General features: G+C 42.0%; 1 protein-coding gene across 1 annotated transcript in view; it reads right to left on the bottom strand.

The window, feature by feature from the left end:
- Positions 1-20,560, bottom strand: part of ccdc57 (coiled-coil domain containing 57) — a 66,970-nt gene that overhangs the window by 16,061 nt on the left and 30,349 nt on the right. Inside the window, 6 exon segments of the mRNA XM_047338415.1 lie at positions 12,223-12,385; positions 13,760-13,918; positions 14,080-14,280; positions 15,143-15,217; positions 15,350-15,507; positions 15,636-15,737. Coding sequence (XP_047194371.1) covers positions 12,223-12,385; positions 13,760-13,918; positions 14,080-14,280; positions 15,143-15,217; positions 15,350-15,507; positions 15,636-15,737 — 858 coding nt within the window.

The raw sequence follows: 20,560 nt of genomic DNA, 5'->3' as shown, positions 1-20,560 counted from the left end.
GAGGATCTGTGTCCGAACCTTGTCCTCTCACTACTGGGGTCCCTCAAGATTCTGTCCTGGGTCCTCTCCTCTTCTCTCTGTACACCAACTCTCTCGGCTCTGTCATTCACTCACATGGCTTATCATACCACAGCTACGCAGACGACACCCAACTAATCCTCTCTTTTCCCCAATCTGAAAAACAGGTAGCAGCACGTATCTCTGCCTGTCTGACTAACATCTCTTGGTGGATGTCCGCACACCACCTTTCTGGTCCAGGCTCTTTTCATCTCACGCCTAAACTACTGCAACTCCCTCCTGGCTGGTCTGCCTGCTAGTGCCATCCGATCTCTGCAGCTCATCCAGAATGCAGCAGCTCGACGGGTCTTCAACCTATCCAAGTTCACTCACACTACAGAGGCGGCTGTGGCTGAGTGGTAGAGCATTCGTCCTCCAACCAGCAGGTCGGCAGTTCGATACCCCTCCACATCTGCATGCCGAAGTGTCCTTGGGCAAGAACCCCGAATTGCCCCTTATAGACCAAAAAGTGCTGCTAAAAGATGCACTGTATGAATGTGTGTGTGAATGGGTGAATTGCAAACTGTAATGTAAAGCGCTTTGAGTGGTCATCAAGACTAGAAAAGCGCTATATAAATACAAACCATTTACTCCACTCCCTTCACTGGTTACCAGTGGCTGCCCGCATCCGTGAGTACCGTGCTGCAAACAGATCGGGTCCAGTCTACATCCAGGACATGGTCAAACCTTACACCCCACCCCGTCCACTCCGCTCTGCATCTGCCAATGCAGAGTTAGCTACTCTGTGAGTTAGCCACTCAACAAAATCACAACTGTTAGCTGTCCTGGCTCCTTAATGGTGGAACGAGCTCCCCATTGACATCAGGACCACAGAATGTCTACACATCTTCCACCACAGACTAAAGGCACATCTCTTCTGACTACACTTTGGATAAAAAAATTGAAATAAAAAATATATATATTGCTGCACTAATATGGTAACTTACCTGTAGGGTAAGCCTGTAGTTTTGCCTTTTTTTGGAGCAAATTGTACTTAGTTGATTCTTGTTGTTCTGGGTTTGTACCCTCATGGTTGAATGTATTTATTGTAAGTCGCTTTGGATAAAAGCGTCAGCTAAATGAAATGTAGTGATTCAAGAGTTTATTGTCATACGCACAAAAATTACATTAAGCAGTTGCTGGCAATGAAATGCTTGGGTTAATGTAATGTAATGACAGGCGCCTCTGCAGTCACATGGCCAAAACCTTAAGAGTGAAGAGGAGTTTCTACCCTCAGATATCCGGACCGTAAACACACACACACACACACACACACACACACACACACACACACACACACACACTTCACTTCAACAATATATATGAACGAGGCATGCAAGGCAAGCCTATTTGTATAGCACCTTTCAACAAAAAGGCAATTCAAAGTGCTTTACATAAAATATAAAAGGCATCATGACAAATTGTAAATGCAACATAAGACAAAACAAAAAAGAACCGTTAAAAGGGAAATTAATATGTAAATAGAGAATACAAATTAATAAATTAAATAAGAAATAAGAGTAAAAATAGCAGTGCAGTGTAAGAATTAAATTGTCGGGGCCTCCGGACACTTGAGTGTGGTAGCAGGTGGTAGGTTCCAGGCAGGTGAGGCTATAAAGCAAAATGCCAGTCAGTAGTGAAGGGGGAGAAAGGAGTTGGCAGCTTGCGGTGAGGCAGATTTTTCTAATTTGTGCTCTTTTTCTTTCTCTAGTATGATTTAGTTTTGTTGTATTTCCCGGGGATCTTTTTGTAGTAGTACCTTTTGTGAATAAAATGCAATTTTTTTTCATCTACTTCTGCTCCTTCAGTATTGCTTTTTTTCAAGATTTCAGTGCGAAATAGCATCCTCCACCCCTATCTGGGGGTGACGGCGCTACAGTCCTCCTACTTCACGACAGGTGAGCAAGTCCTTCCCTACTCCGTGGTTGTCTGGCTGTGCGCGCCGACAGAGCCACTATGCAGGCATCAGAAAGGAAATGGCGAAAATCAAAACACCCTGATGACCTGCTCACATATCAATCGCTTCTCTCCTCCTTCTCTGCCTCTATTTCTGCAGCCAAAAACTCTTTTTATCAAATAAAAATACACCATCTTTTCCAACCTTCTTGAAACCCCAGTCCCCCTCCTCCTTCCGCCCTTCTAACAAGCCACTTTATCAACTAATTTAAAAAAACGATAGATGACATACGCTCCTCATTCTCCAACCAGCCTTCTAAAATTACCTTTCCATCTAACTCATTTTAAACCCCTTGTCTTTACTTTCATCCCCCTGTCTCCCAATCAAGTTCTTGCCCTGGTAACTTCCGCCCGTCCAACCACCTGCCCCCTAGACCCCATTCCTTCTCACATTCTCCTTTATTATTCTCATATTGCTCCCAACCTTCTTCCTTTTCTCACCTATCTTATCAACACTTCCCTGTCAACTGGCTGTTTCCCAAACTCTCTTAAAGAGGCAAGAGTGAACCCTCTCCTCAAGAAACCCACCCTCAACCTGTCTGAAGTAAACAACTACAGACCTGTTTCTCTTCTTCCTTTTCTCTCCAAAGAACTCAAGCGTTAATTAACTCTCTTCCTATCTTCACCAGAACAACCTTCTTGATCCTCACCAGTCTGTGGAAATACATACACTACCGTTCAAAAGTTTGGGGTCACCCAGACAATTTCGTGTTTTCCATGAAAACTCACACTTTTATTTATCAAATGAGTTGCAAAATGAATAGAAAATATAGTCAAGACATTGAAAAGGTTAGAAATAATGATTTTTATTTGAAATATTAATTGTGTTCTTCAAACTTTGCTTTCGTCAAAGAATGCTCCATTTGCAGCAATTACAGCATTGCAGACCTTTGGCATTCTAGCTGTTAATTTGTTGAGGCAATCTGTAGAAATTTCACCCCACGCTTCCTGAAGCACCTCCCACAAGTTGGATTGGCTTGATGGGCACTTCTTGCATACCACACAGTCAAGCTGCTCCCACAACAGCTCAATGGGGTTGAGATCTGGTGACTGCGCTGGCCACTCCATTACAGACAGCATACCAGCTGCCTGCTTCTTCCCTAAATAGTTCTTGCATAATTTGGAGGTGTGCTTTGGGTCGTTGTCCTGTTGTAGGAGGAAATTGGCTCCAATCAAGCGCTGTCCACAGGGTATGGCATGGCGTTGCAAAATGGAGTGATAGCCTTCCTTATTTAAAATCCCTTTTACCTTGTACAAATCTCCCACTTTACCAGCACCAAAGCAGCCCCAGACCATCACATTACCTCCATCATGCTTGACAGATGGTGTCAGGCACTCTTCCAGCATCTTTTCACCTGTTCTGCGTCTCACAAATGTTCTTCTGTGTGATCCAAACACCTCGAACTTTGATTCGTCTGTCCATAACACTTTTTTCCAATCTTCCTCTGTCCAATGTCTGTGTTCTTTGCCCATATCAATCTTTTCTTTTTATTGGCCAGTCTCAGATATGGCTTTTTCTTTGCCACTCTGCCTAGAAGGCCAGCATCCCGGAGTCGCCTCTTCACTGTAGACGTTGACACTGGCGTTTTGCGGGTACCATTTAAAGAAGCTGCCAGTTGAGGACCTGTGAGGTGTCTATTTCTCAAACTAGAGACTCTAATATACTTGTCTTCTTGCTGAGTTGTGCACCGGGCCTCCCACTTCTCTTTCTACTCTGGTTAGAGCCCGTTTGTGCTGTTCTCTGAAGGGAGTAGTACACACCGTTGTAGGAAATGTTCAGTTTCTTCGCAATTTCTCGCATGGAATAGCCTTCATTTCTAAGAACAAGAATAGACTGGCGAGTTTCACATGAAATTTCTCTTTTTCTGGCCATTTTGAGAGTATAATCGAACCCACAAATGTGATGCTCCAGATACTCAACTAGCTCAAAGGAAGGCCAGTTTTATAGCTTCTCTCACCAGCAAAACAGTTTTCAGCTGTGCTAACATAATTGCACAAGGGTTTTCAAGGGTTTTCTAATCATCCATTAGTCTTCTAAGGCGATTAGCAAACACAATGTACCATTAGAACACTGGAGTGATAGTTGCTGGAAATGGGCCTCTATACACCTATGTAGATATTTCATTAAAAACCAGACGTTTCCACCTAGAATAGTCATTTACCACATTAACAATGTATATAGTGTATTTCTGATTAATTTAATGTTATCTTCATTGAAAAAAACAGTGCTTTTCTTTGAAAAATAAGGAAATTTCTAAGTGACCCCAAACTTTTGAACCGTAGTGTACATCCAAAATTATCCTACCTATGAGGAGTGTATTGGCAAAGAGACACTTCAGCCATGTGTGTTATTCTGTCACTACTAAGGCAGGGACATCAAGAGGATGACTACGTATGTCTGTGATCAAACGATAATGAACCATCAGTCACATTCAAATTTGACCCTAGTGCAAATGTCTCTGTTTCAGACAAGCCTAAACTGCAGAAAGTTCTGCAAGGAGAGGTTCTTTGCTGCACTCACTGGGCCTCCTTTACTAACATGTGCGCAGAAATGTTCTTACTCTCCACAGAAAATATGTGCGTGCTGTGTCGTGCACAGAGCTGAGAACTAGAGCTGTGGACATTTCTCTTAAATGCATCGCGATGCGGACGTCGCTGAATAATTATAACCAGCGCTGCTTCAGGATCAGACCCACATTAAAGGTCCGGTCGTCATGTATCTCTGTCGGAGTCTGTTTCCTCATCACTCCCCCTCTGACCTGCGCTCACATTACACTTTACCACCCTCACTGATTACAAGTTATTAGGACACGTACAGTGCTGATATTTACTTTGTGTTTGATTCTCTAGAGTTTATGAGACAGATGTTTAAACCTGCTACACAACATGAGACGTAACGTGATGCGCACAGTCAGGACATCAGGGTTAAAGTGACCGGAACGATCCGGAGACATGATCTGACATCATCGATTAATAACTAAATACATGTGTTGGGCCATGGTTTTGTGTGAAACCACACTTCGGCCTACATGTGCCATCAAACCCTGAAGCCGCATGTTCCCCCAGGACTCCGTCTCCCAGGGGCCATTAAAAACCAGAGCAAGGAACTCAGTCTCCCAGCAGGCAACAACTTCACACAGAGGGGTGGAAAACCCCCCAGGGACACAGGTTTCAACTCCCATTGGTCACTCTGGACCCCATGACCTGTGAGGTCACCGGGCCAATATAAGCCAGGTTCTCCAGCAGCGACTCGATCTCTCTCTTTCTAAACTCCCTCAACGGAGAGAAGGCTGTTGAGCCTCGTCCTGCCTCTTCCTACGATCCTTCCACAGGAGGGAAGGCTGTCGAGCCTCTTCTCCAGCTCACATCTTCTCTTCCCATCCAACTCTTCGAGAGGAGCACAAAGGTGCAGCTTCCAGCTCATCTCAGCAAGGAAACCTCCTCGCCCTCCAAGCTCTACCAACGTCCTAGCAGCGATGCGATGTCCTGCAGGAAAACTTCAGCCAGCAACTGAGCTATACCGCTCAACCGAAACCAGCAAGACGACACAAAACTGCGAACTGCACAGCAACTTCCTTTTTCCCCTTTCCACGGACTGGTAACACAACTGGGCTTAATAATTATACTAGGCTAAGCAAGACTGTTTATTCGATTCTGTGTGAGGTTTATAAGTTTGATTTGTGGTGTTGTGATATTTTGGGTACAAGTTATTGAGAAAGTAATGTACGCACGCTGACTCACACAGACACACACACATGTATACACACATACCTATCTTTGTTTAGCAATTAGACCGTTAGTAATTTGTGTTTTTATACTTTATTATATTCATAATAAATGTTTTTCTTTCACAAATGTTTTTCCATTAATGTTGCATAAGTGAATTTCGCCAACCTCTACACTGTCAAGAACCCCATATCTTTCAACTTAGCTAACTATCTATATGGTAATTTTGGTTATAGTTATTAATTTAATTGTTAATCAGAGTTCCAAATTTGTAGTTAGAACCTTTATGAGACTTAATCAATAAATTGGCTATCTTTTCACTTCCTTTGAAGGGTGGTGCCCCGAGGTAACTTTAATCAATTAAAGTTATTATTTAATATTAATAATAAAATATTAATATTTAATATTTTTATCTTGATAACCAAATTTATTGAATGCCGAAAGGCACACCATTTTATGGTATCACGTTTGATGCATTATGGCACAACACATGTGATTATCTGTTCATGTCTAAAGAGGGACAGAGACGGACAAACACACACACACACACACACACACACACACACACCTCCTGCAGCCAGAAGAGTTCCTCCCGCAGATTACAACTTAACGCAGTGTTTTAACATCATTGTTGCAGAAGAAGCGACGCCCCATTTATCAAGAAACATTAATATAAATTCAGCAGGTTTTTATAGAGATAAGGATGAAAAGGCATCAATTTCATAGTTTTTTAATACATTTGGTCAATGCATTAGTAAATTAAATTATTGCTGTCTATTTACTATTTTTTCTTTTAACTAAATTGAGTTTTAATATACTATGCATTTAGTTTAAAGGGTGTATGTTTACATTTTCTAGAACAGCCGGGCCTTCATCATTTGTGCGTACGCATGATCTGAGGAATTTCTAAATTTGTTCACAGAGTACAACCAAATTTAGGTACGAACATATTGATGAATCCCAGATTCCTGCGTCAAACGTTCATACGCACGGTTAAAGCACAGATTTGTGCGTACGCACTGTTAGTAAATGAGGCCCACTGTGTATTCTCTTTTCTTGAGTTGCGGATTGATTGTTCTTAGGTGTGTTCATGTTCAAAAACATGGATTCTGTACACAGAATGTACTGTGTTTATGTGTTTAGAACATTTTATCTACACCTTGACACCTCTTTCTAATATTTGCAAAATAACGAAGTCCTGGAAATCCTGGACCCAGAGGTTTTAGCCAATCAGCCGTGTGAGTTTCTCCAGGAAAGTAATAGGGTTAGGGTTTAGAACTCATCACAGCACAGAGACAGCCTTGGCAAAAGTCACTAATGACCTTCTAATAGCTTTAGATCAAGGTCTGTGTCTGTCCTCGTTCTGTTAGATCTTAGTGCAGCATTCAACACTATTGACCATCAAATTTTATTACAGAGACTAGAACAGTTAATTGGCATTAATGGAACCGCCCTAAACTGGTTTAAATCCTATTTTTTAGATCGATTCCAATTTTTGCAAATTAATGATTCATCTGTGCGCACCAAAGTTAACCACGGTGTTCCTTAGGGTTCTGTGCTCGGCCCAAATTTATTCTCATTATGCATGATTCCACTAGGGCACATTATCAGGACACTCTGTAAATTTCCACTGCTATGCGAATGACATGGCGTTATCCCTTATTATCAGGCTCTAGCAGTAAGTTGTTAAAGACTCTGCACCACGTGTCCTGACAAGAACCAGGAAAAGAGACCACATTTCTCCTGTATTAGCTTCACTACACTGGCTTCTGGTTAAATCTAGAATAGAATTTAAAATTCTCCTCATCTACAAGGCCTTTAATAATATTTCACCATCATACCTTAAAGAGCACATAAAACAATATCACCCCACCAGAGCACTGCGCTTACAGAATTCAGGCTTACTTGTCCCTTGTCTCTAAGAGTAGAGTAGGAGTCAGAGCTTTCAGCTATCAAGCTCCTCTTCTGTGGAATCATCTCCCAGTTTCAGACACCCTCTCTACGTTTAAGAGTAGGCTTAAAACCTTCCTTTATGATAAAGCTTATAGTTAGAACTGATCCAGGCTTTTCTTTGACCTACTCTTAGTTATGCTGTTATAGGTCTAGAACAGGTGTCGGAGACCTTTACCATCAAAAGAGCCATTTTTCCCCCTCTTCCACCAAATACAATTTGTCTGGAGCCGCAAAACATATTTGATAACACACCTTATAAAGTTGTATATATAGTTATACTCAGTGTTGTGCCAGTTCACACTTAAAATGAACTAGTTCACATTCATTGTTCATTTTATTTTTTATTTTTAGCTACTGTAAGTTCATGGTTCCAAACAAGAACTAGTTCACGTTCATAGTTCATTTTTTACTGGGATGATTTAGGTGACAAAATTACGATCATGTGTTTAGTTATTAATTGATGGTGTCGGATCATGTATGTGTGTCGCTCCGGGTAATTTTAATACTTAGTCCTGACAGTGCGTCAAGTCTCGGGTTGTATTGAGCACAAAATGTTGACAAGTCATTTTTCATGATGTTTAAATGCAGCCTCATAAACTCAAAAAATCAAACAAACACTAAGTTACTTCATGTGCTGATCAGGTCCTGATAACTAGCGATGAGTGTTTATTAGTTAAGGTGAGAGCAGGTCAGAGTGGAGGAAGAAACAGAAACTCCAGCTCAGTACAAACCAACTGCAGCTTCTGCTCTGATCAATGAGCAGCTGTGACCAGAGAAACCCTGTGTTTTCACTGATTCCACTATTCTTCAACAAAGTCTGTTACCGGCTGCTTCACGTGAACGAGCTCAGATGTCACTGCGTGTGTCGCTCTGTGAGTGATGTTCACTCTCGCTGGAGTGAACATCCATCGTTCACGAAAAATATAATTGTTCATGCAAAACACTGTACAGGGAGCCACTACAGAGGAGCTGAAGAGCAGCATGCAGCCCCAGGGCCGCGGGTTGCCGATCCCTGGTCTAGAATGTCGGGGGACACATGACACATGGAGCTTCTCTTTCCTCTTCTCCCTCCTTATCACAATAAAGAATTCAATGTCTCATCAATACTTTGACTGACTTGTCTTCTTCCCCAGAGTCTCTGTGCTCTATTGCTTGCAGATCCAGGGCCGCAGCTGCGGCCACATCGTGGATTGTGATGGTGGATCGCGAATCTGAGATCATGATCATAATGGCGGATCCTGTATCGTGTTGGCTTATCGTGATAGTAATTGCTGATCCTGTATCGTTCTGGCTGATCGTGATCATTGTTGGGAGGGACCTGGTTTTTGTGAGACAACACTTCGGTATCACATGTTCAGTCAAAAGCCTGAAGCCGCATGTTCCTCCAGGACTCAGTCTTCCAGGGGCCATCAAAAACCAGAGCAAGGAACTCAGCCTCCCAGCGGGCATCAACGTCACACAGAGGTGTGAAAACCCCCCCAGGGACACAGGTTTCAACTCCCATTGGTCACTCTGGACCCCATGACCTGTGAGGTCACCAGGCCAATATAAGGCCTGTTCTCCCCCTCTTCTCTCTTTTCTGTCCTCTTCCTACAATCCTTCCACAGGAGGGAAGGCTGTCGAGCCTCTTTTCCAGCTCACATCTTCTCTTCCCATCCAACTCTTCGAGAGGAGCACAAAGGTGGAAACCTCCTCGCCCTCCAAGCTCTACCAACCCTTCAAGCAGCGACTCGATGTCCTGCTTGAAAACTTCAACCAGCAACTGAGCTACACAGCTCAACAGAATCACTAAGGCGGGAGCCACAACCAGCCAGAAGACTTCACAGAACTTCGAACTGCACAGCAACTTCCTTTTTCCCCTTTCCACGGACGGGTAACACAACTGGGCTTAATAATTATACTAGGCTAAGCAAGACTGTTTATTCGATTCTGTGTGAGGTTTATAAGTTTGATTTGTGGTGTTGTGATATTTTGGGTACAAGTTATTGAGAAAGTAATGTTAGTCTGTTATGCTCTTCACAGTCTTTCGTTGCATCCAATCTAGTAACTTTGTCTAATTTGGCACACACACAGACACATGCATATTCCTTCACCTAATTAGCTCTGACTCCTGCTACATGTCGTAAAGACAATAGGGGGGGGGAGGAGGGTGTTATCTTCAAAGTGGCCAGCAGCCGTTTTGGGAGCACATAGGGGTGAAAAGGGTGTTATCTCTTTGGCCAGCCGCCATCTTGAAAGCACGCTGACTCACACAGACACACACACATGTATACACACATACCTATCTTTGTTTAGCAATTAGACCGTTAGTAATTTGTGTTTTTATACTTTATTATATTCATAATAAATGTTTTTCTTTCACAAATGTTTTTTCATTAATGTTGCATAAGTGAATTTTGCCAACCTCTACACTGTCAAGAACTCCATATCCTTCAACTTAGCTAACTATCTATATGGTAATTTTGGTTATAGTTATTAATTTAATTGTTAATCAGAGTTCCAAATTTGTAGTTAGAACCTTTATGAGACTTAATCAATAAATTGGCTATCTTTTCCCTTCCTTTGAAGGGTGGTGCCCCGAGGTAACTTTAATCAATTAAAGTTATTATTTAATATTAATAATAAAATATTAATATTTTATTTTGATAACCAAATTTATTGAATGCCGAAAGGCACACCATTTTATGGTATCACGTTTAATGCATTATGGCACAACATCATATTGGCGGATCCTGTATCCTGTTGGCATCTGATTGTGGATAATGGCAGTGAACCTCGATCTCAGTGTCAGAAAGTTTCACTTCCTCTTCTCATCGCTTGATGCCGTGACTCTGTCATGACTCACGGGGGAAACCCATTGGTCAGCAGCATAATTTAATATTCATGACGTGCTTTGCATTGACCATTTATGGTTGAAAGTGGGCGTGTGGAGGGCGGACTTGGAGGCAGATCCACATACGAACGTTTCCATGTGGATTATGATTTATAAAGTGAACCTTGCGTTCAGGTGTGCGTGCACATGGTTTTATAAATCTGAATTTTCTTTTGCATATGCCATTTCCGGTTTTGTGAGCACGTACACTTTTAGTATGAATCCCACGCACTGTTTTATAAATGAGACCCCAGGTGTGTACTGGTTCTGAGTGCGTACCAAATGTTGGACTATTTTTCAATTAGTTTAAATGTGTCCCTCTTTACGGAAGCTTATTGCTGTTGTTTTTATGTTTTTATGTGATACGGATAAAAAATTTCTGGTGTGACAGCAATATGCTACCGTGCCTCATAAACTCTTGAGCAATAAAGCACACAAAAAGGAAACTTCAAGTACTGTACGGGGCCTAATAACTTGTGATTAGAGTTCATTGTTCAAGTGTTAAGTGAGTGAAGGCCAGTGAGGGAGTGGGGAGGTAGGACACAGGATCCTCTGGCATGGTGAAAACCAACTGACTGGCCCAAAATGGGCTCTCCTCCCTCATCTCTGGTTCACCGCCTATTTCTCCTCATGTGAGTGAGTTTGGGCGGGACCGGGGCAGGATGCTTCCAGAAAAGGCATATATTAAAAGATCAATCTCGCCTTTTTATTAATCAATATCAGATTATTCAAATGAAGATACATTTTTAAATTTTAAATTTATTACACTCAATAGTCAAACTGTTCTATTCATGTAAATAGGTGTGTATTTTTCTTCTTTTTATTTTATGTGTACCTGTGTGAGCCACGTCAAAGAAAAATGTTGCTTTGATACTGAAAGGACTTTCTGATTCTGATGTTATAGAAATATTTTTTTTAACAAGACTTGTGCCAGTATCTTAGATTGAATATTGTTTTAACCAAAGGTGTAGACTCGAGTCTGACTCAAATCGTGCTTGCGTGTGTGTGTGTAAGCGTGTGAACTCTAGACTGACAGAAGTCCAAATCCACAAATGAATATGTCTATCTAATTGTAAATTGGACTTGAGGGGGATTTGTTCATGTTTACAACAATCTTTGGCTGAGTCTGGTCTTTAGAGTGCACTAAATCCAGAAAAGTTTCACTTTTCGTTTACTATCAAGTTACTCATGGAATTAAAATTGATCAGTGCCTGCCACCGCTGCCTTTTCTCATATGAACAGAGGAAAACAATAGTCAGCACCAGCTAAAATGACAAGCTGCTTTATGAATGCTTTGTGCAATGATCTTTTTGAGTTTAGTGAATCCCTACATTTTGTCAGCCTCTGTCTGAACGCAGTCTATCATAGGTTCAGCCTCTTGACTTGATGTGCAAGCAGCATACATTCCTACTGTGGTCAAGAAGATCAAAAGCTGGCTAAGGAAAACAAAACACAGTCAAGCTCAGTAAAGAAAGAGTCAACAAATACCAATAAACTGAAATATGCCTGAATTGGCCCCAATATTGAGGTTTTTAAGACAACTCAAGAATGTACCAATAAAAAACTAACACAGTATTGGACTCAATAACAAAGCCAGTTTTTGAAACCATCAACAATGAACTTGAACACAAAGTTCATGTAATGTTTGAGAATCTGACCTGATCTCTAGCGTGGGTTAGTTCCTGTATCAGCTTCTCCTTGGCAAGGTAGAATTTGGCCTTCATGTCCTCACAGTGTCTCTGCCATTCCAGCTCCACCTGGACTTTTATCTGTTGTAAATTTCTTTCTTTCTCCAAACCAGCACAAAGCTGCTGCTTGTACCTGAAAAGACAAACAGACATTTTAAAGTGTGGGTTGGCTTTTCTAATAGAAAAAAGTGCTGCCCATAGATGCACTGTGTTGTGCAATAGTAGGTAGACTGGATGTTGGCTAATTTTCAATAATCATAAAATATGATTATTAAAATAAATAAAATTATTTAATTAAAATAATAAAATAATTAATTAAAAATGATAGAGTGATCAATTAAGAATAATGAAATAATTAATGAAAAACAATAAAATTATCAATTAAGAATAATAAAAGTTGTAATTATAATTTATCAAAGACGGGGCACCACCCTGGTATCAGGGACCAACAATCAGTCAATAAAGATCAGTCTCATAATCTGAAAAGTTCAATTAGAAATCTCAATATTTTCTATTAATGATTATATAATGAACAGTGAAGGTTTTAAGTTCGAGCACAGGCAGTCATAATCCAGCTGTATTCACATATATATATGCACAAAGAATCACAAAAATACCGGTACTTTAAATATAAAAGGGGATTTATTTAAGATAATGACATCAATGTAACTCAATGACTATTATCACAGCAAACCCACTATATCAAAGATAAAACACCACAAGCATCTATTACAATCGTAACACATATGTAATACCTCCAATGTGTATACCCGGAAGCGAGTATGTTTGTGTGCGTGAGTCTGTGTGTCTGTGTGTGTGTGGGTGGGTGTGTGTGTGTATATGTACGGGGAAGATGGAGACAAGATGGTGTCTAAAGCCGTGGTGTCGGGTTACGAAATCAAAAATGGCGTACAAGTTACACGTGGTGTCGGGTTACGAACTCCAAAATGGCGTACAAATTACACGTGGTGTCGGGTTACGAAATCCAAAATGGCGTACAAATTACACGTGGTGTCGGGTTACAAAATGGCGGTGCACCATGTGGTTTGACCACAAGGGAATGGTGGACAAAGGTTACTTTGATCTATCTCGTGGTTCAAAGCGCCGAATGGCGTCGAGATGCGATCGCACTATCTAGATTCTAGAATGTATATAAGACGTGAAGTGCGGGGATGCAGTTCGGACGTGCATGCAGGCGGATTTAGGAGAGAAGAGAGAGAGGAAGGAAGAGATATACACTAATTGATCAGAGGAGCACAACTGTATGAATGTGTATGTGAGTGGGTGAATGTAAAACTGTACTGTAAGGCTCTTTGAGTGGTCATCAAGCCTAGAAAAGCACTATATGCACTAAATACAGACCATTTAAAGACCATTTACCACAAAGAACTCAGATCAGGTCATATAACTCATATTCAAGATTAATCATAGCAAATCTTTTCCTGCATTTGTTTTTTAGTTTATCCTTTCATTACATTAAAAATGTCTACCTTTCCTGTTTTCTCACCTCTCCATCTCCTCCCTGCCCCTATCCAGCTATTCTCTAAGCTTGAATTCTCTGTCGCACAGGTTGATCATCTCAGTTTTCTTGACAACCATCTCGGTGGAAACGTGACTGATGTACTTGTCCCAGCCAGTCTGAGTTGTTTCTACCTCTTTATGAAGCCTTGAAAAACACAGAGAACCATAGACAGACAGACACACAGATACACACACACACACACACACACACACACACACACACACATATAACACACTTTCTCTGGTTAATGCTAATATGAAGATGTTTTTCTTTCTTTTCATCTTTTGAACTTGTGTTTGTCTCACCTCTGAATTATCGCATCTTTCTCTTCCATGGCCTTTTGATGGTCTTTCTGTGACCAGCGTACCTGTGCAGTCAAAACTTCCATATTCTCCTGTAGTTTGTCAATGCGTTTCTCAGCCTTCTGCATCAGCTCTGTGAAGGTGTGACACTGAGCCTCTAGTTTTGCATCACACTCCTTCAAGGCCAAGACCACATTCTTATATCTTGAGAGAAACAGTCATACAGTTAGACATTTGGAGAAATATTTACATATTTAGACAGCTTGATTTGGCTTTTGTGCACGAGTTGACAAGGACCATTACTACTACTTTAGCTGAATATGAGAAACAGGCATAGCCAATTACATTTTTTGTTTGCCCAACAAAGCTTCAAAATAATAAAAACAATAATAAAGTCAACTTGGATGGACGTATAATGGATTTCAAGCATCCTCGTGAAATTCTAACCCAGTTATTACGAGTTCACCATCATCACTCTGATGATCATCATGCACTCACACAAATGCGATCATGTGAAATTTTAACTTGCACATCGTCCATTCTTCAAAAGTATTACTGTATGTACAGTAATTCTCCTACTAAAGAATTTGGAAAAAAGAAAAACAACACATTATTTTTTTGCATATTTGTCATTATAGCAACGTGGAGATGGATCAGGAGAGCACCTCCAGTTGGCTAATCACTCCCATGCTTAAATGTGGCAGAGAAAGCCGCCACAGAGAGAAAGAGATAGACAGAGCGGTGCCACAGACAAAGAGCTGAGCATGACAGAAGCCGGGCGATACACAGCACAATTTATGTTTGAGTTACTGAATTTAAGTTTGACATATTGATTTACGTTAATAAAAGGATGGAACCAGTGAGCGCCTGATGTCACAGTCATGTCATCATTTTTATTTCTGCTACTACCTATTTAACTAAAAAGCAATTTCACAAATTCTTAATTAACAAATTCTATTGGTAAAACCCAGACTATTTTCTTTTCTCTATTCATGCTCATTCAGTACCTGCATGTGGCAGCAGCTTGCTCTGATTGCTTGAGGACTTTGTGTTATTGACCACTCACTTGTTAATGTTGTCCTCCTCCGTATTTTTCAGTTTGGTCCCCATTTGTTTCACCTCATTATTAAGCTCCTTTATCCTGAGAGAGAATATAGTCAGCACACCTGAAATACATGTTCTCACACACACACACACACACACACACACACACACACACACACACACACACACACACACACACACACACACACACACACTACATACTACATACCTGTGGTCCTTGACAGCAATGAGGCCTTTGATCTCCTGGTCTTGGCGTTGCAGCTGGGTTTGTATTTGATGACAGAACTCTTTCAATGTTTTGAAAGCCTCTGTAGCCTGCAGTTGAGCCTGGCAGTGAATTTCAGTCTCTTTAGATAGCATCTTTACCTGGACAAGGAACAACACACATGAAGCAACAACGGTGATGATAACATAATTTATAAATGATGTACAACATAAATAGACTCATTGCTCAAGTGAAACACGTGAACAGTGAGATCCCATCCTCTCTTCACCTTGATACCTCGAGAAAGCAACACTGCCCACATGTCATCCATTTTCAAGTTGAACTCATGTTCCTGCTGTTTGAGCTCTCTCTCAAAAGCTGCTGTAATCTCCTGTTTTTCAAATGAGAGCAACCAGATATATTACTATATGTGTAGATTATAACACTGTTACATGTATTGTGATATGGTAATTGGTCTGTATTTATATAGCACTTTTCTACACAAATATGGTACTTCACTGCTCTCTAACTTACATACTGTCCAACATTTTCTAAAGACAGCAATGACAGATAGTGTCAGATATTGTAGACTGACTTTTATTCATGTTAGAATTTACAGGACTGCTTAATGCCAACTTAGGGTTTCCAGGTGGGGGCCATGATGGTATTTGAAGCAGCGTGCAGAGGGGTAAAAATACTTCATTGGGGTCATCAGGTGGGCACCCTCCTTCATAGCAGTTTTAATGATGGGCCCACAACACCCCTCATCTCCAACACCTGGCATTTCAGGTGTGCCCCTGTTTGTTTTAACTCACTCTACTCCCCCTAATGGTGCGGCTGTTAATTTGGGGGCCCAGATGGTATCTCTCCTCTTGATCCAAAACTACCGACTAGCCCGTTCAGCGTCAGTGGATAGGGCTTTAATGGCTTGCTGTTGGACTTGACCTCAAACTCCCATGTCCTTAAGCAGCCTGGTGGCTTGACTTCCCCACAAAACTTCTGCAGCCGACCTCAACTTGGCAGACCCTAGCTTACCCCCCAGCCTTCTTTAAGCTTTTTCAATCATAGGCCTCCATACACTGCACAGTGAAGAGAATAAAAGCACCTTGGGCTAAGGGCAATTTTTTTGCTCTGCACATGCACTGACAAACTCTACTGCAGTTGTGGGATGGATTGATAGAGAAGGAATAGATGTCTGCCTGGTCTCCAGAGTAGCACTTCAGCACCAAAGTCTGTCGCCAGGTGTAATGGCCTTGTGTTGGGCTTGTTTTGCAGCCCACCTGAATGAGGCTTACGTTGGTATGAGAAGGAAAGAGGTGGCATGTAGGGTCTTCTTCGTACCACTGGTGTGGATAATTGGAGATAGCAGGTGGCTCTTATAACGAAGCTGGTTCAATGTGTTTCCATGTCACACAGCTCCTTCCAAGAGAACTTTCTGTTCATAGCCCCCTCCCATCGGATCCACTGACACAGCTTTGCTTAAGAGATGGCCTCAGGGCTCCAGACTAACTTTTTCTGCTAGTAGCACTGGTTTTAGGGGCACCATCACAAAATTTAGACTTACCACTCACATACAACACAACAAATTCATATTTTTCCCCATCTTAACTGTTTTACCAATAATTGTTTTGGTAATAAATAGAACATTTAAAAGATAACAACCACAACAATACAAGTAAACAAGGAACTTCCTCTTACAGAATGCCTCTCCTTCCCCTACCTTTAGAGCACATCCCCCTGAGGACCACTAGGGCCTAGCACCTCTGAAGGCCAACTCTTTTAGTTGGGCCTTCTAGCTCTCCTGACTGAACCACATCAGTACAGTCTCATTGGCCGCAACCTCCTCCAAGCTAGTTCACTCAAGACTTATTCTAATCAGGTCCTCCACTGTGTCCACATGCAGTGACCCTCTGACATCAGATTTAATCCACTTCTGCACTGAGAATCCTGTCATATATTATTCTAAAATTGGCTATTCTGCACTTTTACTTTGTTTACTTTAAGTACATGCTGATAACCAAATCAATTTGATTCTGAGTCACAAGGTTTCTGTTCAATTCAATATCGATTCAGCTAGGGATATGTCTGTCTACAATCCCAATTTTGCTTGGACATGAAAGAAATTCTAAAAAATCTGTACTACTAAATCTGTAAACTGTGCAAGGAAACCTCTAATTTGGTGCATTTTGGAAAATATTAGGGTAGGCCTGTCATGATTATTTTATTTTCATCACAAATTTTGTTGGATGATGTATTGTCCCAGAAATTATTGTGATAGATAATATTGTCATAATTTTGAAACAATTTCATATCACTGAAGAAGCATATATCTGCAAGTATACCCTTTCAAAGACCAATAAACTTTCAATTCTTAAGAATATTCAGTCTGACATTCGAATTCGAATTTAAAAAATGGTATAAAATCCTCAATAAATAAACCATAAATAAAAAAAAACTACACACACAACCAAAACAAGAATAAAAATGGACTTCAATAAATGTTTAAACATTTGGCACAGGGTAACCACCTTAGTAAACAGGATGGTTATGATTTAGATCAGGGGTTCCCAAAGTGGGGGTCCCGACCCCCTGGGGGGTCGCGAGACACAGAGGGGGCGTCGCGAGATGCCGTCCAAAAAACAAATACAATTTTAAAATAATTTTAAATGGAATATTTTACCCATTATTGTATAAATATATACATAAATATGACTTGAAATTAGAATAAAACCATGCAATAAAAACATTTCCATCAGTTTATTCCTTTTTCTCTGTTGACTCATGAGGTTATTACCACACGGATTAGCGGCATGAGCGAGAGGTACAAGGCCAAAAGAAAGTCCTTACTAAACAGACAATCCCAGCCGCAGCTCAAAGGGCATCATATGAGGTGGCATATTTAATTGCACAGGCAAAAAAGTCACACATAATCGGCGAAACATTAAATAAACCCGCTGCTGTAGCTATAAATCTGGTCATGCATGGGGATAAATTAGCCCGTGAGCTGGAATCAGTGCCGCTGTCTAACAGGACTATTGCCCAGCGCATCACCGACATGGCCCAGGACATAAAGTGCCAGCTGCTTGTTTTCATCAAGATTCAAGATTCAAGATTCAAGAGTTTAATGTCAAATGCACAACAATTACATTAAGCAGTCGCTGGCAATGAACAGGCTCTCTTATTGCAATGCTCCGAATATTTACAAGCAAAAAAATATTGAATAAAATAATATAAAATAGAATATCAAAAGTTTAAAATAGAAAATAAGATATATATATCTAAATATATATATACACCTAAAGAAAAAAAAAAGAAAAACAATGGTGCAATTATGTGCAATAGTGCAAATATGCAAATATGCTAAGGTGCTGGTTTGGAGGAGTTTAAAAGTCTTATGGCCTGGGGGATGAAACTGTCTCTGAGCCTGGTGGTGCGGGCCCGGCTAGGGTGATAGGGGTCTTTGATGATCCGGTTGGTCTTCTTCCTACACCGCTGGGTGTAGAGGTCCTCCATGGATGGTAGCTCCGTCCTGGTGATGTGTTGGGCAGACTTCACCACCCTCTGTAAAGCCTTACGGTTCAGGGCGGTGCAGCTGCCATACCAGGCGGTGATGCAGCCAGTCAGGATACTCTCTATGGTGCACCTGTAGAAATTGCAGAGAATCCTGGCATCCATGTTGAGCCTCCGCAGCCTGCGGAGGAAGAAGAGCCGCTGTCTGGCCGTCTTCCTGATGGAGTCTGTGTGGTGGGTCCAGGTCAGGTCATCACTGATGTGGACCCCAAGGAACCTGAAGCTGCTGACTCGCTCCACCGTAGTCCCGTTGATGGAGAGGGGGGCGTGTTCTACTCCTTGTCTCTTCCTGTAGTCCACGATCAGCTCCTTCGTTTTGCCGACGTTGAGATGGAGGTTGTTGTCCTGGCACCAAGATGTCAGGGCTCTGACCTCCTCTCTGTAGGCCTTCTCATCGTCGCCGGTGATCAGGCCTATGGCAGTCGTGTCATCAGCAAACTTAACGATGGTGTTGGAGCTGTGGGTGGCCACGCAGTCATGCGTGAACAAGGAGTACAGGAGAGGACTGAGCACGCAGCCCTGGGGGGCACCGGTGTTTAGAGTCAGGGTGGAGGATGTGGTGCTGCCTATCCGCACCGCCTGTGGTCTGCCCGTCAGGAAGTTCGGAATCCAATCACGGAGGGCGATGTTGAGACCAATGTCTCTGAGCTTGGTGACGAGCTTCAGGGGAACGATGGTGTTGAATGCTGAACTGTAGTCAATGAACAGCATTCTCACATATGTGTCCCTCTGGTCCAGGTGGGAGAGGGTAGTGTGTAGTGTGAGGGAGATGGCATCTGTAGTCGACCTATTTGGCCTGTAGGCAAACTGAAGAGGGTCCAGAGAGTCAGGGAGGGAGGAGGTGATGAAGGGTTTGACTAGCCACTCAAAACACTTCATGATGGTGTAGGTGAGTGCTACTGGGCGGTAGTCGTTCAGGCAGAGGGTTTTTGTTTTTTTGGGAACAGGGACAATGATGGTCTCCTTGAAACATGCGGGGACTACAGACTGGAGCAGTGACAGGTTGAAAATGTCTGTGAACACATCTGCCAGCTGATCTGCACACACCTTGAGAGCTCGGCCAGGAATCCCATCAGGTCCAGGTGCCTTGCGTGTGTTGATCCGGTTAAAAGATCTCCACACGTCTGCCCTGGATATTACAGGGGGGCAGTGGTCCTCCTGGGCCTCTTGGATCTCCACAGAAGGGGAGTTGCTCTCAAAGCATGCATAAAAGGTGTTCAGATCCTCTGGGAGAGATGCAGACACTACATCAGCACTGCTGGTCTTTGCTTTGTAGTCAGAGATGGTTTTGAGTCCAGCCCACATGTTCCTTTTTTTGGAGCCCTTGTAGTGAGACTCCACTTTGTCCCTGTAAAATCTCTTGGCACTGCTAATAGCACTCCGGAGCGCGTACCTGGACTTCCTGTACTCCTCCAGATCACCTGAGATGTAGGCATCAGTCCGTGCTTTGAGTTTTGCATGGACGTCACCATTAATCCAGGGCTTCTGATTTGGGAATGTTCGTACAGTAATCCTGGGTACGACGTCATCGATGCATTTGCTGATGTAGCAGATGACCGCGTCCATGTACGTGTTGATGTCGTCATCCTGGAACACGCACCACTCCGTCGTGCTGAAGCAGTCCCGTAGAGCCGAGTTTGATTG

Source organism: Hippoglossus stenolepis, chromosome 21 (genome assembly GCF_022539355.2).
Source record: "Hippoglossus stenolepis isolate QCI-W04-F060 chromosome 21, HSTE1.2, whole genome shotgun sequence".
NCBI classification, from domain to species: domain Eukaryota; kingdom Metazoa; phylum Chordata; class Actinopteri; order Pleuronectiformes; family Pleuronectidae; genus Hippoglossus; species Hippoglossus stenolepis.
This window is presented reverse-complemented; position numbering and strand designations above follow the sequence as displayed.